Source organism: Mesitornis unicolor, unplaced genomic scaffold, assembly GCF_000695765.1.
Source record: "Mesitornis unicolor isolate BGI_N332 unplaced genomic scaffold, ASM69576v1 Scaffold28604, whole genome shotgun sequence".
NCBI classification, from domain to species: Eukaryota; Metazoa; Chordata; class Aves; order Mesitornithiformes; family Mesitornithidae; genus Mesitornis; species Mesitornis unicolor.
This window is the reverse complement of record NW_010182534.1, coordinates 1-13,547: the sequence shown is the minus strand read 5'-3', so window position 1 is coordinate 13,547 and position 13,547 is coordinate 1. Positions and strand designations below refer to the sequence as shown.

The window sequence follows — 13,547 nt, the reverse complement described above, 5'->3', positions numbered from 1 at the left end:
CGGCTGCAGTCGGGTGGGTGCGGGTGGGTCGGTGGGTGACAGCTGCGCTCTTCCCTCCGCAGGTGGCGGCCATGGAGCACCGCGGCGCCTCCCCGCTCCTCCTCGCCCTCGCCCTCCTCAGCGCCCTCTGCTGGCGGGCGCGGGCGCTGCCCCCGCGGGGGGCCGCCTTTCCCCTCGTCCCACGGTAAGGGCCGCGCTCCGCTCTGCGCCCCGCCTGGGCTTGCCCGGTGTAGATGGCGTGGAGGATATGTGTTAAAATGTGCTCCGGGACGTAACACTGTCTCGGCTTTTCTGCTAGAAAAGCTTTTTTTTCTCCAAAGTTCAGCTCGGTGGATGCACCTTTTAGAAAGCAGAAACATACAGAGGAAAAATCGAACATATTAAAATTTCCTATGAATGAGTGGAAGTGGTCCGTGTGGACTGATGCTTAGTTTTTGTCCTGTTGCATGCTTTGAATTGTTGAAGTTTTTATTAGTTGTCTAAGTAAATTAAATCAGATAGCAGAAATGTACTTTTTACATTTAGATAAACATTAAGGAACATTAAGTGTAAAAAGACCAAAGAAAAATGGTATAGCAAAATAGCATAGTGACTGATTTTCAAAAGGCATGACTTGAGCTGGTTTATCTTACACAACTACTTTACTTTTTTACCAGATAGAAGTCTGACATGCTTCTGGTATATAAGTAGTACTAATAGCTATAAGGACTGTAAAATTGCAAGGGCAATAGCTTATCCTAGTTTTAGTATGTGACTTTTGCACATTGTCACACACAGGAGTTTACTATAGCCATGGGAGCCTGTTTGCCACAGAGCATAATAGTAGTTAGAAGAAATGTCTGATGCCAAACTACTGCTACGCAGTCAGATTGCTGTTGATAAAATATGACACATCGTAAGAAACAGCATTTTATGAAAATGTGAAGTAACTGTATATTGGTTTATACAGATGCCGTGATACATTATAAGAGATTCAATGTGAACCTTTTCTAACTTGCAACTAGTAAATTAGCTTAAACATTAGAGAATAAAAACATGTAGAAATGCATGACTGCACTTCATTTTTAGTTTGAAGTTCTTGAGGGTGTATTTACTTTTTTCAGAGAAGGCCTAAGAACTGTTTCATACTGCATTTCAATGCACATTTTAAGTCTTAATTGGAAGGTAAGTACTTCACAGGAACTGTTTTCTCTTTGCCTGGGTGGAGGCTGGTAATTCCATCCATCATTTATATAAAGTATAGTTGTTATGAAAGGCTTTGTGGTTAACACTTGAACTGTAATTGCCATACATTATGCACAGTTCGCTGGAATAAGTTGTGTGCAATGGCAACGTATATCTAGAAAATACACATTAAAGGGAAGGATCTGTTATGTCAGTTATCTATCACTGAGCATGGATTATACCTGAAAGTGATTTTCTTTTTATCCACAGTACTTTAAAATGCTTAACAGGTTAAAGCTGGTAGATGTGCATTTGGACACAAACAACAATGTAAGTTTGCAGTGAAGTGTTTATGTCCTCAGCTAATTGTACTTTACATGGTTTCCTTCTCTAACAGATTGGGAAACAGAATGCCATTTGATGGAGCCAGTGAACCTGACCATGCCCATGGGTCATTAAAGTCTGACTCAGACATTTTGCAGAACACGCTACCTGAAAATGAGAAATTCTATTTTGATCTGTCCAGAATTATTGATAGGTGAGTTTCTTTATTATCATAAATACTAATGGTGATGCACTACTTGCACTATGCCATGTGACTATTGGTCACATTTTCAAACTAAGAAATAGGAAAGGAAGAATCAATTTTAGAAAATAAAACACATGGCCTCTGGTTGAACACTGGTAGCAGTAGGAATGTCTGCAGAGATGTTGATTGCATTGCCATTCTGGTTGATGTATTCATTCACTTCCCAGGAAGGGCTAAAAAGTATATTGTGAAAATTTGGAAGTTGTTTTATGAAATTAACTTAATTTGATATGTACAATAGATAACTTAAGGAAGGCAGTATGTTTACAAAATGAACATTATCAAAATGATATGAACTCAGGTTGTATCGTAGAGTTTATTTATTGTCCATTTCAGAAATGCAAGGCATGCTGATGGAATTTTCACCAGTGTCTACAGCCATCTTTTGGCTAAACTTGCTGTGAAGAGATATCTGCATTCGCTTATTAGAAAACGAGTTAGGTGAGGTGACACTTACATTAGGTAGAGTTTTTTCCTAGCTGGCTTCATTGCCAATTTTTTATCCTTCTGTACCAAAGTTCTAATTTTTGCGATTTGGAGATAATGAAAGAGAAGCTGATATAATGATGGGGGAGCTGAAAATCCTATATAACAACTTAGTGGTATTTGTTACTAAATGAATATGTTACTATTTATTCCTGATACAGCTGTGAGGGTTAAAGCAACAGAAACCGCACATAGCAGTGTTAGTAAATATTGGCAATATTATAATGATTATAATACCAATCTGTTGGGTTTTTTTTCTGATAGTGTTTTTACTAGACGGGCAGATGAATGGCAAAAATAAACACAAAACTATTGATTACTCAGTACTTACATAACAAAAGGGGAATGCTCAATGAAATAAAGAAATTATTGGTTTACAGTGAAAATAAAAGGGAATTATTTTTTTTCCTTCTGTAGAACATATGGACAGATGTTTGGGAGATTGTGTCATAGAAGGATTCAAAAAAGAATGAGGCAAATCCATAGCCAAGGGATCTGGATCCAACTTCCAGACCAGGACATTCATAAACTAATGTCTGCAAGATGCTGGGAACGATGACCATGTACTTCCCTTGTTTTCTGAACCCTAAACAGCAGCTACTGGGCACTTTTGGGAATGGAGTAGTAGAATACTTTGGTCTGAGCCAATATGAATGTTTCTTTGCGTGCCTACTTCATATGCTGAAATGCTGCATGAAAATCAGGTCCTGCATTTATGTTAATGCTGCCTTTCTTTCAGGGCATGTAATGCCAGTTTCTCATATACTCTAAACTAACGTAGATAATTTAAAGCAGAACATACTGAGGCTTCCCAAGATTGTGCATGAAAAATAGACCTCTGAGTTTGGATTTCACAAGATGTGTTTTGTCTTCTGATACCTCTTCAAAACAAGCATTTGTAGCTATGTATATGATCCTGCACACATACTTTCCGCAGAGGCAGGCTCTGTCTGCGCTGAGTTCAATATGAGAAGTGTCTAGGTCTTTTAAGTGCTTAGCTGTGACTTAAACCAGTCTGCACCTTGGTATTGTACTAAAATATGTTTACACAAGCGATAGAAATCAGAATAAAATCAGTTTATTAAAAGGAGGAATCTGGGCTCTTAGAACAGCCAGGAGGGACTAGTGATATCCACACTCGGCCATTTGATCCTGCAGAATTCTGGGGATAGGGACTCTAGAAATCATTGATTATGGACCCTAGTTGCATGGGCCATGGCAAAGTTGAGCAGAAGAAAGAAGTCAGTGGAAGGTGTGCCCAAAAAGACTCTATACCGATCCTTAGAATTTGATCCTTTTTACTAAAATATGTAGTAAGCAATAGAAGCAGCAGCTTCTTTTCAACAGAAGAAAGATCTAAAGTCATAGTTGGAAATGAAAGCTGAAACGAAAAATTGATTTTATTTAGCCGATCAACATTATAAAGTTTGTTTCACTCATTTAATGATATTTTCTTTTAAATGGACATTGTCTATTATTTTTTTCTCTGTAATTGTTGTACTGCCAGCTCCCAGGACAGCCCTGTCAAACGCCACTCTGATGCAGTCTTCACTGACAACTACAGCCGCTTTCGAAAGCAAATGGCTGTGAAGAAATACTTAAACTCAGTTTTAACTGGAAAAAGAAGGTACTACAAGAAAGCAAATACTTTTTTTTCCCTCATACTTGTATGGTATTAAGACAGAAAAGATTTACATTCACGTATCTATACAAAGAGGACAAACGAAAGGCAATGAACATTAATGATTGTACAATGTAGTTTATAACATGGTTTCCTTCCAGACTGGAACAGACACTACAATCAGATTAGAATAAAAGAATAAAGAGGAGACAGCATCTGGCAATTTTATAAAGCTTCTGACAGATTCTTAAAATGTCTTTGTTCGTCAAAAAGGCCTCTTAATGAAAAATCCACAGAGCCATGGAACATGAATCACAATTTTATAAAGAAAACACACTGTTGTCAATTTACCTTTAATTGTAAATTGCACGTAAAACGAACATTTAGATGTCCTAGAAAGACCTAATCAGTACAGCAGAGAAGTGCCTGCACATGTTTTTGTAGAGCTTGTATTTACTCATTTAGACAACTGCTTTTAAATATCATGTCTCTTCACCTGTTGAACATGCTATTTCACATGATTTATAGCAATTTGGTATAAGTGTTACAAAAGGTGCAATAGCTAGAGTTAGAAGAAGGCTTTGCTTGTGTGTTCGCTTTTTCTTCTGAGAGCAGTAAAACTTGTTTCTGATCCACAACAGCCAGGAAGAGTTAAACCCCACTAAACTTCGAGATGAAGCAGAACTTCTTGAACCTTCCTTTTCAGAAAACTACGAGTCTGTAGATGAGCAGCTGAGCCACCTCCCACTGGTATGACCAGATTTTCTTTCCTCTTGCTGTCTGTTACTTGATTTGACCCACAAAATGAGATCAATCCTGTGATTGTGACCTATCAGAAAAGCAGAAACATCTAGGAAAGAGCCATGTTCCATGAAACACTGTATGTTTCTACAGGGATTGTGTCTGAATAGAATAATAATTTTAATAACAATAATTAAGTTATCCCATGATTGCTATTATTTAAAAGTCCTAATTAAATGGCACTGTTAATAATGCACCTAACTCACTTGGGTGTTTCAACTTGTGTGCACTGCAGCATAAAACCAGAATTGACTCATTTTTAATTAAACAGATTATTATTTCTTCAGAGAACAAATTCAAGGATATTTCTTTTCATTAAAAAAAAAAAGCTGCACATTTTAATTAACATCTATCTCATTAGAAGCAAGTTGCCCCTAGAAATAAAAGGATCAGCAACATGAACCCTAAGAAAATACTTGACTTCCATCTAAGGTGTGCTGCAGAGGGATCATCTGATGTGCAAATGTTGCAGTTGCTGTTTTCCATTTAGCTACTACTGTTTTTATAGAATAATTCACAAATGCCACATTTCTTTGGCTTGCTGAAAGGTAAACCCTTCTACATCACAGCACTTGCAGGAATGTACAATTGAAAGGGTAACATAGAAGTGAATGGGGCTTGGTATTCTCAAAAGTGTATTATGAAATTGCTGATAGGATGGCTTTTGGTGCAGCAGGCTATGGGTGTCTTCCTGGAAATATTTTCAGTCCTTTCCTTTATTACGGACTTTGCGGATGATCCAGATCTCCCCATAGGTGAATAGCTTACTCAGTATTGACTGTTACTGGCATTTTTTTGACAGTGCCCAGCTGCTGAGGTAGTGTGTATCACACAACCTGAATTTGAGTATCCATTTCAAAGTTACAGTTGTTTCCAAATTGAGGTGTTCTGTGCTGTAAGCTAGTGTGCAGTAACATGTTTGACTAATCCTTCAACCTTTCTTCCTCAGCTTACAGCCTTGTCTGCTGGCTCTAATGCCCACCAAGCTCCTGTGAAAAGCTCCTTCTCATGCCTGTCAGCCCCAGGCATGGCAATTGTTTTATATCAAGTGTTACTTCTTGTCTACTGTCTGCTTTTGTATACTTCATGATGTAACTGCTTATGAAAATGGCTTTCAAAACTTATTTCTCATTTGCTTTTCAGGACCTCTGAAGGACATCTGGTAAAGTTTGTGACAAGAACAAGTTATTTTTGAGTTCCACATAGTATTTCAAAGAGATGACTTTAGTCATCAAACCAGAACAAATATGTTGTGAAGTGAAAGTTGTGATATATTTGTTTCTTATGTAATAAAAGTTGATATTTACATTGTAAATATTGCTCTAGAGTTCTCTACTGAAAGCTGTACATATGGATGCCAGTTTAACTCATGAGAAGTCTGTGAGTCCATATGCTGTAAATCCTTTACTTCAATAAATTCATTTGAAAATGAGTGTGCAGCTGTAAAGAGCCCATCATTACTAATTAATTGGCTTATTTTAGGTGTGGTACGATTTCAGATAAGCCTTTATGATAATAGGGATACATTTCCAGATAGATTCATAAGCAAGTGCAAAATGCATTACAAAGATCTCTGAAGGTTACTGCTGAGCAAAAGGGAATGTTTTTCCAGCAACTTACCAAGCAGCTAGAGAAAATGAAAAGACATTGCAAATTATTTTACCTTTGACAACATCTTTCCTTGCTGTTCACATTTTAAATATTTCACAATATACAAATTATATTAAGACCAGAAATGTATCCTTTATTTTTAGTCATGTTTTAGATGCTTTGGAGCATCTAAAAGAAGGACGCAAAGAATGCTGTCCCTTGATTTGTTTGATGCCTAAAGTCACCAGTTATTCTACATTTAACTTTCTGTAGCTTTGATGTTGATACTATTCCTTATATATAAAATAGATCTGAAGACACTTTACTGTTTTTTCACAGTGAATGTAATTTACAGACTATGCAGACAATAAATCATTTTGTTATCATGGCAAACTATTACTGGTTTGAATCAGTGCTACAGGTACCTGGAACAGCAGAGTTCCCAGTAAGTGCTGTCTCTATTACAGTAGTAGAGGACGATATTATTTTTTAACTGAGATATACCATGTTATATTAGAAAAACAAGCAAGTAAGCCTCCAGTCCCTATTTCTTTAGCTTTATATTGATGTAGCTTAGTATGGAACTGGAAATTTGCTGTGAATCAGAATCTGTTTGGATAATTTTCTGAAGAATTATTTACTGCTGTAAGGACTGATAGTTCCATTGCAGTAATGAAAGTGTGCAATACTGCATGATAACAGCCATAACACTCCCATGTCTCTCCTTCCACCTCCTAGAGATGAAATCTGAAGTAGAAAAACTCATCAGACCTACTTACAAGTTCAATTTGGAATTTCGAGTATATTTATATATCATACATATGCACACATAGACAGTGATAAAACTGATTTACAAGTTTCACTTGCAAGCTTACTGTTCTCATTTAGAAGGAAGCTTCAAACGTGATAAAATTTGAGATTTATGGAGACTAGTTCTCATAAATATGTAGCCTTCTGAATTGCAATTTTTTTGAGTATTGGGAACTGCATGTCAAAAGAAACCCAGTTTGCACAGATCATCTGCTATTATTGCTATTTCTAGCTAGCCTTGACATAACTTACTTTTGCCTAAGCCAATGAACGGTTTACAAAAGTTAGTAATTTTGAAATCTTCTCTTCAAAACCGGTCTTCTACTGATAGTCCACTGTCAATTCCTATCTTATTACAAAAATTTGAGTGTAAAAGTAGTTTTGGAAATACCTAAAGGATACTAACAGACTGATACAGTAGTACTTAATTGAAAATTGTCTTCAGTGTAGTTTGAAATTTGTTAGGATTCTGTGATAACTAATCTTTAAAAAAGTAAGTGAAAAAAATTAACCAGAAGCAAAGCTGCGTGTTTTCTTCATACACAGTACTTTCTGTTTAAATATACATAATGTTCATTCACTCAGTTTAAAGTATCAAAAAATGGAGTGATCAAACTTCTGACTCCATAGTTTCAGAATTTGTTGTTTTGTTGTTTTTTTTCCTAAATTTGCCTTTTAAAATTTATTTACAATTCGCCAATAAGACATCTGTTGGAAAAGCTTGTCTTCCATGTCTAATGTTTAATCTACACAATGTTTTGTTCCCTATAGAAAACTGCAGAACCTTAGAACATGTATTTTCTCTATTGCAATAGAGATAGAGTGAGTTACAGGAAAAAAGGGACATTTATTAGGAAATTTCATATATATAAATATATATAAATACAAAAGTAATACCCTCATTGTAATAACTAAAATAATACTATGGTAGCTTCCTCAAAGTGCTAGGAAATAGATACATTCTAAAAGATGTGCTTAATTTTATGTAAATTTTATCAAAACCTAGCACTGAAAGGAGGGATACAAACCTCTAGAATTATATACCTGACTTGATATTTGTGTTAAAGGATGGGTTTTAACTTCTGACATTCTAAGGCCAAATTAATAGATTGAAAGTAGTTAATTGTGGAAGATGTATATTGTTCACCTCAGTTCCATGGACAAGTAGTTACGGTAAGGTTAAATGATAAAATTGAAGAGAAAATTGCAACATTTCACTGAATAAGACCAATTTTTAGTCTGTCAATGAGTCTTGACATGTCAGCAATCTAACAGCCCATCTGCAAAATGTTATAAATGTTTCATTATTTAGGAGACTAAAAGGGGAGCTCCAAAGAGACTGTCAAGAGGACTGCTAGGAGGAAAACAAATACCCAGGAGATTTAGAAAAGCATCACTGGCAGAGAGAATGCAACCACTCAGGAAGAAGGAATAAAACTGTGAAGGGTTATTGGGGTATATGTTAAAGAAACATCTCACCATGTTGCTCCAGAATTTCACTTCTAATACAGGATAGGAATACCTCTGATCATATAGGACAGAACTAATTATTTTTCATTTTATTGAAGGGGGTTTTCTTTTCATATCTACTCCGTGAAGCACCTAAAGAAAGGGACAGAATCATCTTTAAGTGCATCTTTACTAGTACTGGAAGGGGATATTTTTTGGTCCTGAATCCACAGAAAGGATTTGCATGCTTGCATGCATCTGTACAATCATCACCCACTGAAGAGCAACTCTCAGGACTGTGTATAAGACTTTGAGAATTACAAAAGTTCACAAAACATTTTAAAGTTATAGCTGATAAAAACACATTAAAAACAAATAAAACCCTAACAGTTCCTCTGATATTTTAAATGGGTTTGAGAGACTATGAGTATTTATTCCACCTGAAAGTCTGAAACAAAATTTCTGCTTAAAAATATGAAAATGGTTAATTAGGATCAGAAGTATAAGCATAATTTCATATTGTATTTCAGTACTATATTCTCACCAAAGAAAGACCTTTTGGAAAGAGATGTATTTATACTGGGAAAATTTATTTTCTTGCAAAACATTAAGGAAGGGTAGATGCAAAATGTTGTCCATTGCCTCTTGTGATACTACCTATGCTTTCCAATTCCTCTTTTATTTTTCCTTATTTTCTCTCTCCCTCCTCTACTTACCACAAGCTTCTCCACTCTTCATTAATACTCTCACCTTTGGCTTGCAAAGCTAGTGTATTAAAGTATACCTGTACTTTTGAGAAGCACAATTACAGCAGACCTTAAATTTATGGTGCAGCAGTCTAATAACCACCAGTCTTCGCTATGGAGATGAGTATTGTAGAGAACCTCGCATAGCCAGATTTGCAGGAGCAACTTGTCCTGCTCACAAACAGCCGCTGACTTCCCACTGAAAATTTCTCATTTGGTTTGTGACTGGTGCAGAAGGCTGACCTTTCCTTGAAAACATCAAACAGAACATGTGGCCTCCTGGGGTTCACTCTGGCTCGGGCAGCTACAATATTTTCAGCTTTTGTCCTTTCTGCTTTGGAATTGTCATAGCCAAATTACTTGCCAGGTTGACAAACTGGTTTAGGAGCGGAGGTAGGAAACTGGATACTGGTCTTTTGCATCAATCTTTTTAAAAAGTCTGAAGAATAATTTGATGCATATTCTGATTCCAAAGTAAACAAAGAAAAGGTTTTATTTCAGTTTTGTACACAGATACATGCAAGCCACTTAGTAGGGAAGGAAAAAAAACCTTTCTCTTGTGTGAATAAGTATTTTCAATAACTTGATTGATCGACATTTTAAAATAAATATGTGACTGATTATTCAAAAATTAAGCTGACAGTGTCATAAATCATAATGGTACAGTGAAAAATATAATTCTCATCTAAATATCTACATTGGCATGGTGAGAATAATATTTTCAATAGAACATCTTTCTGGGGAAAGGTGGGAGTTGTTTCAATAATGAGAAGGGAAAAGGAGAAAAAATATTTTTTCCTCCTCCACTGTGTGAATTATTTGATAGACTTTTCCGTAGGGTAATATGCTTAAAAGAGTGTACATGTGGTTTGTGTATAAGACCTGTTTTCTGGATCTTTTCTGAAACTAGTCTGAACATTTAGAAGCTCTATTTCACATTTCAATGAGACCACAGCGTCTGAGAGCCTAAGTTACTTCTAAACATGGGATATAAATGCTTTGAATATGTTGATCCTATTATTTAATAGTTGTCAAGTCGGAATTTGCTCCAATCCACACATATCCTCTTTCTGGTATTAGGATGAAGCAGAAGAGAAGCTAAAACCAATCATTGTCTCCTACTGTTAGATCAGATGTGTAGGTGAAGACTTTTCTGCTTAGAAAATGTACACTGAGCAGCAATTTTTGTCAGTAGCATATGAAACAGCCAGGCTATAGATTGGGTAGGACAAAGACAGGATGATCTCTAGTTATACTTGTAAAATTACCTGATAGTATTGCCACTTGGCCAAATGGGAGAAGGTGTCAAGTTCTTGCACATCAGCTCTCTGACAGAGAAAAAATCATTTATATGGAGCCTGGGTGGCTCCTAGTTGTTTGCTTATTTTATGTACTATTGAATGACTTTCTACTAGAAGTGGTCACAAGTATGTTTAACAGATGCCTTATCACCATTTGTTGCTATTCTAACACAGCTCTTCAGCTTTATCTTTCAGCCAGTCCCTCTTCCCATAATTACAGCCAGAACATCTGCACACTGTTTTAAGCAAGCAATTTTGCCTCTTATTAGGGAGTATAAAAAGCAAACTGCTGTATTCTAGGAAGACTCTTCATGACAAAGCTAGGAACATATAATTTATGCAAAAAGACTGAATCTTGGATAAAAAGTAAGAGGAGTTTGAAAAATCCTAGATTTGGTGTCGATGGTTTCAGTCCTGTTTGGCAATTCCTTCCAGACCAGTGCATTGTGCTTGTCTGAGCACCGGTCTTGAGAAGTCAAGCATGTAGTAAGAAAGAAGAAGAAACTGGCAAATGTTGAGATAAAGCAGGTGAAGACTGTCTCTTTAGAAAAGTACCTGGTGTTAAACCTACTATATATGTGGCTTTTTGTTCCCTGTAGATTTAAGGCTCTTGGTTTAAGAAGAAAGAAAGTAATCTCTGCTGTCAGAGGACCTCACATTATGCAAGTCCATTTCTTAACTTAAAAACTCCATCAGGAGCACATCTGGGTTGTTTATCCCCTAATTCTGCTGCTGCACAGCAGCTTCTGAATCTAGTGGCTGTACTCATTGGAAACCTTCTTTTAACTGGCAGTCTAAATGGTTGACAGACCATTACCAACCGTTTATTACCATCCTAATGTCCTCATTGTAAGAGGACCATTATTCTTCTCAGGGAGTTGTATTCCTAGAGCTACTTATTGACTGCATTTCTTTCCCAGCCTCTGCTTTGTCAGGCTAAAGAAACAAAGTCTGTTTTGCCTCATCTTGTAAATGCCTCTCCATTTCCAAGACTGTGCTGGTGCCCCATGCACAGTGTCGTGATGTTCATGGGTGAGTTTAGCATTCCTGAATTACAGTTTACCAGAGGAATCTTCACCTTTGAAATTACAAAATTAGTCTGAATGTCTCTTCCTTATTGCGGTCATTTTCAAAAAGTGACTAGTGGTTTTAAGGGCCTCCGTTTTAAGGGCCTTCGGAGAGCTGATTTTTGAGTCTGGATAATTTTTTTGTTGCTTTTTAAACATTTCTGAGTTTCCAAAATCTGAGGAAACAGAATCACCAAGCGCTTGAAATACGCTACCTTTTTTTTGGGATGGGTGGAGGGGGAGACACTCAAGCCAGTCTAGAATGCATGTAAAGAAAAAATGGTTTCTTAAACAGGTGGATGGCCAGGTTATTAAGTAGTTTCTCCTAGAGCTATGAATGCATCCTTTTACATGGCTATAACTTACATTCTTTAATCCAGCTTCCTTAATCCTTCAGCCAAGGGAGATGACAAGTGCACCTCTCATGCTGACCTTCCATCATCTGCGATACTGGGAAGCTGAGTAATGGCAGCAGCACTCCTGTCCCTTTGGTGGCTTCTACCAGCTTAAGTAAGGGCAAATGAAGGTCAATTCACAGCAAAATCCTAGCAGGTTATCCAAGAGATTATGAAAAACAGAGCCATAGGTCCTTTGACTTGCTTTGTGAGTTATGAGTGGTATAGGTTACATACTGGCCTGTCTTCAGCATTAATGCTTCTAAAAGAAGAAGGAAGAGAGTAATGCAAGTGCTCACTTGCGCATTTATGTCATGTATATTAAAATATTATGCTAAAGTGTAATTCCAATGATGATGAGGGGCTGAGGTTCTCCTTTCATCCATAGCTAAAGGATTACAGCAGGGATTACCTTCTGGATCGTCAGTCTACTGCTGGGCAGGAATAAAGAAATCTAGCTAAGTGGACTACTTGGGTCATGGCTCTTTGATTTATGATTCATTTTTTGTTCAGTACAGGTGAGAATACAAGTGCTTAATGTACCCTTCTTTCACAGAGAAGGGGCTTGATTCTCTAAAGATCAAATTAAATTGGGCATTGCACATTCTGTAGCTCTTAGCCTCCATTTAAATGTATTTTGCCAAAGAACGCCTAATTCAAAACTTCATTTCCCTGGCCTTAGCCTAGCTGAATGGCTTTTGCACGTTTACAATATTCTGAAGTGTTCTGGAATAACATATGAGATAATTAGGTTGCTTTTCAGTGATGGAACAAACAGAACTTCGCCTGGTAAAGTCAGAATGACATTTGAATGGGGCTTTTTCTTGACTGTTCGTTATAGGTATGTTTGCAGGATTTAATTAATAAATAAGTGCATTGCTAATAGACAATTTATCTCTTTAATAAGGACTAATCCATATACATGTTCTATTTTATATTTCTAATTACATTACCACTTAACAATTCTCTGAGAGAAATCTATCAGAAATTCTGCTACAAAGGTGTACTGTGTTTTATACTAGTTTTATGTTTGCCAAATTATACACTTCAGTGTAAAAACAGCATGCTACATAATTACAGTGCATACAGATTATGAAGTTATTTTCTATTAAAAAGTGAAGAAATCAATGAAGGAGAACCTCTCCTTCCCCATCTTTGCTCTGTAGCTGCAACCATAGACCACAGTGGAAAAGATTATGGTTTCAAGGACTTCTACACTAACTGTGGTAAAATTTAAAGCAGATTTTAGGCTGCTGTAATCTAGACTGTTTGATTACACTGTGCATCGATAGAAGAGCACTGACAGGCTCAGGAACTATAGTCTATCAGATTCAGCCCACGACATACATACAGCATAAAGAACTTTCTTTCCAGCTAGCTCTGCACAGGTTGAGGACTTCTTTATACTGTGGGTTTCCCTGGCTACCCAATATTATTTTAGACTCCTTTGTATTACTGAACATAAACAAAGGAATTTGAAGGCACGTCTCATTGTAACCTGGGGCCGGATGGAATTCATCCAAGAATA

General features: G+C 36.8%; 1 protein-coding gene across 2 annotated transcripts; it reads left to right on the top strand.

Annotated features, from left to right (window-relative positions):
• Positions 1-60: 60 nt before the first annotated feature.
• On the top strand, positions 61-6,093 carry VIP (vasoactive intestinal peptide). 2 transcript variants are annotated; one of them, XM_010183816.1, is made up of 6 exons: positions 61-184; positions 1,562-1,702; positions 2,090-2,194; positions 3,747-3,866; positions 4,502-4,610; positions 5,805-6,084. In XM_010183816.1, the coding sequence occupies exons 1-6, from the start codon at positions 72-74 to the stop codon at positions 5,811-5,813; spliced, it is 597 nt and encodes a 198-aa protein (XP_010182118.1). In that variant the 5' UTR covers positions 61-71; the 3' UTR covers positions 5,814-6,084. The 2 variants fall into 2 exon arrangements, with proteins under 2 accessions (XP_010182118.1, XP_010182119.1); XM_010183817.1 differs by lacking the exon at positions 2,090-2,194 and having other exon boundaries at positions 5,805-6,093.
• The last annotated feature ends 7,454 nt before the right edge of the window (positions 6,094-13,547 follow it).

Bases quoted from the DNA above. Each gene is read 5' to 3' on its own strand.
- VIP (XM_010183816.1), top strand. From the start codon at position 72: ATGGAGCACCGCGGCGCCTCCCCGCTCCTCCTCGCCCTCGCCCTCCTC. The intron at 185-1,561 runs GTAAGGGCCGCG...CTTCTCTAACAG, and splicing joins GCCTTTCCCCTCGTCCCACG to ATTGGGAAACAGAATGCCAT. The intron at 3,867-4,501 runs GTACTACAAGAA...GATCCACAACAG, and splicing joins GTTTTAACTGGAAAAAGAAG to CCAGGAAGAGTTAAACCCCA.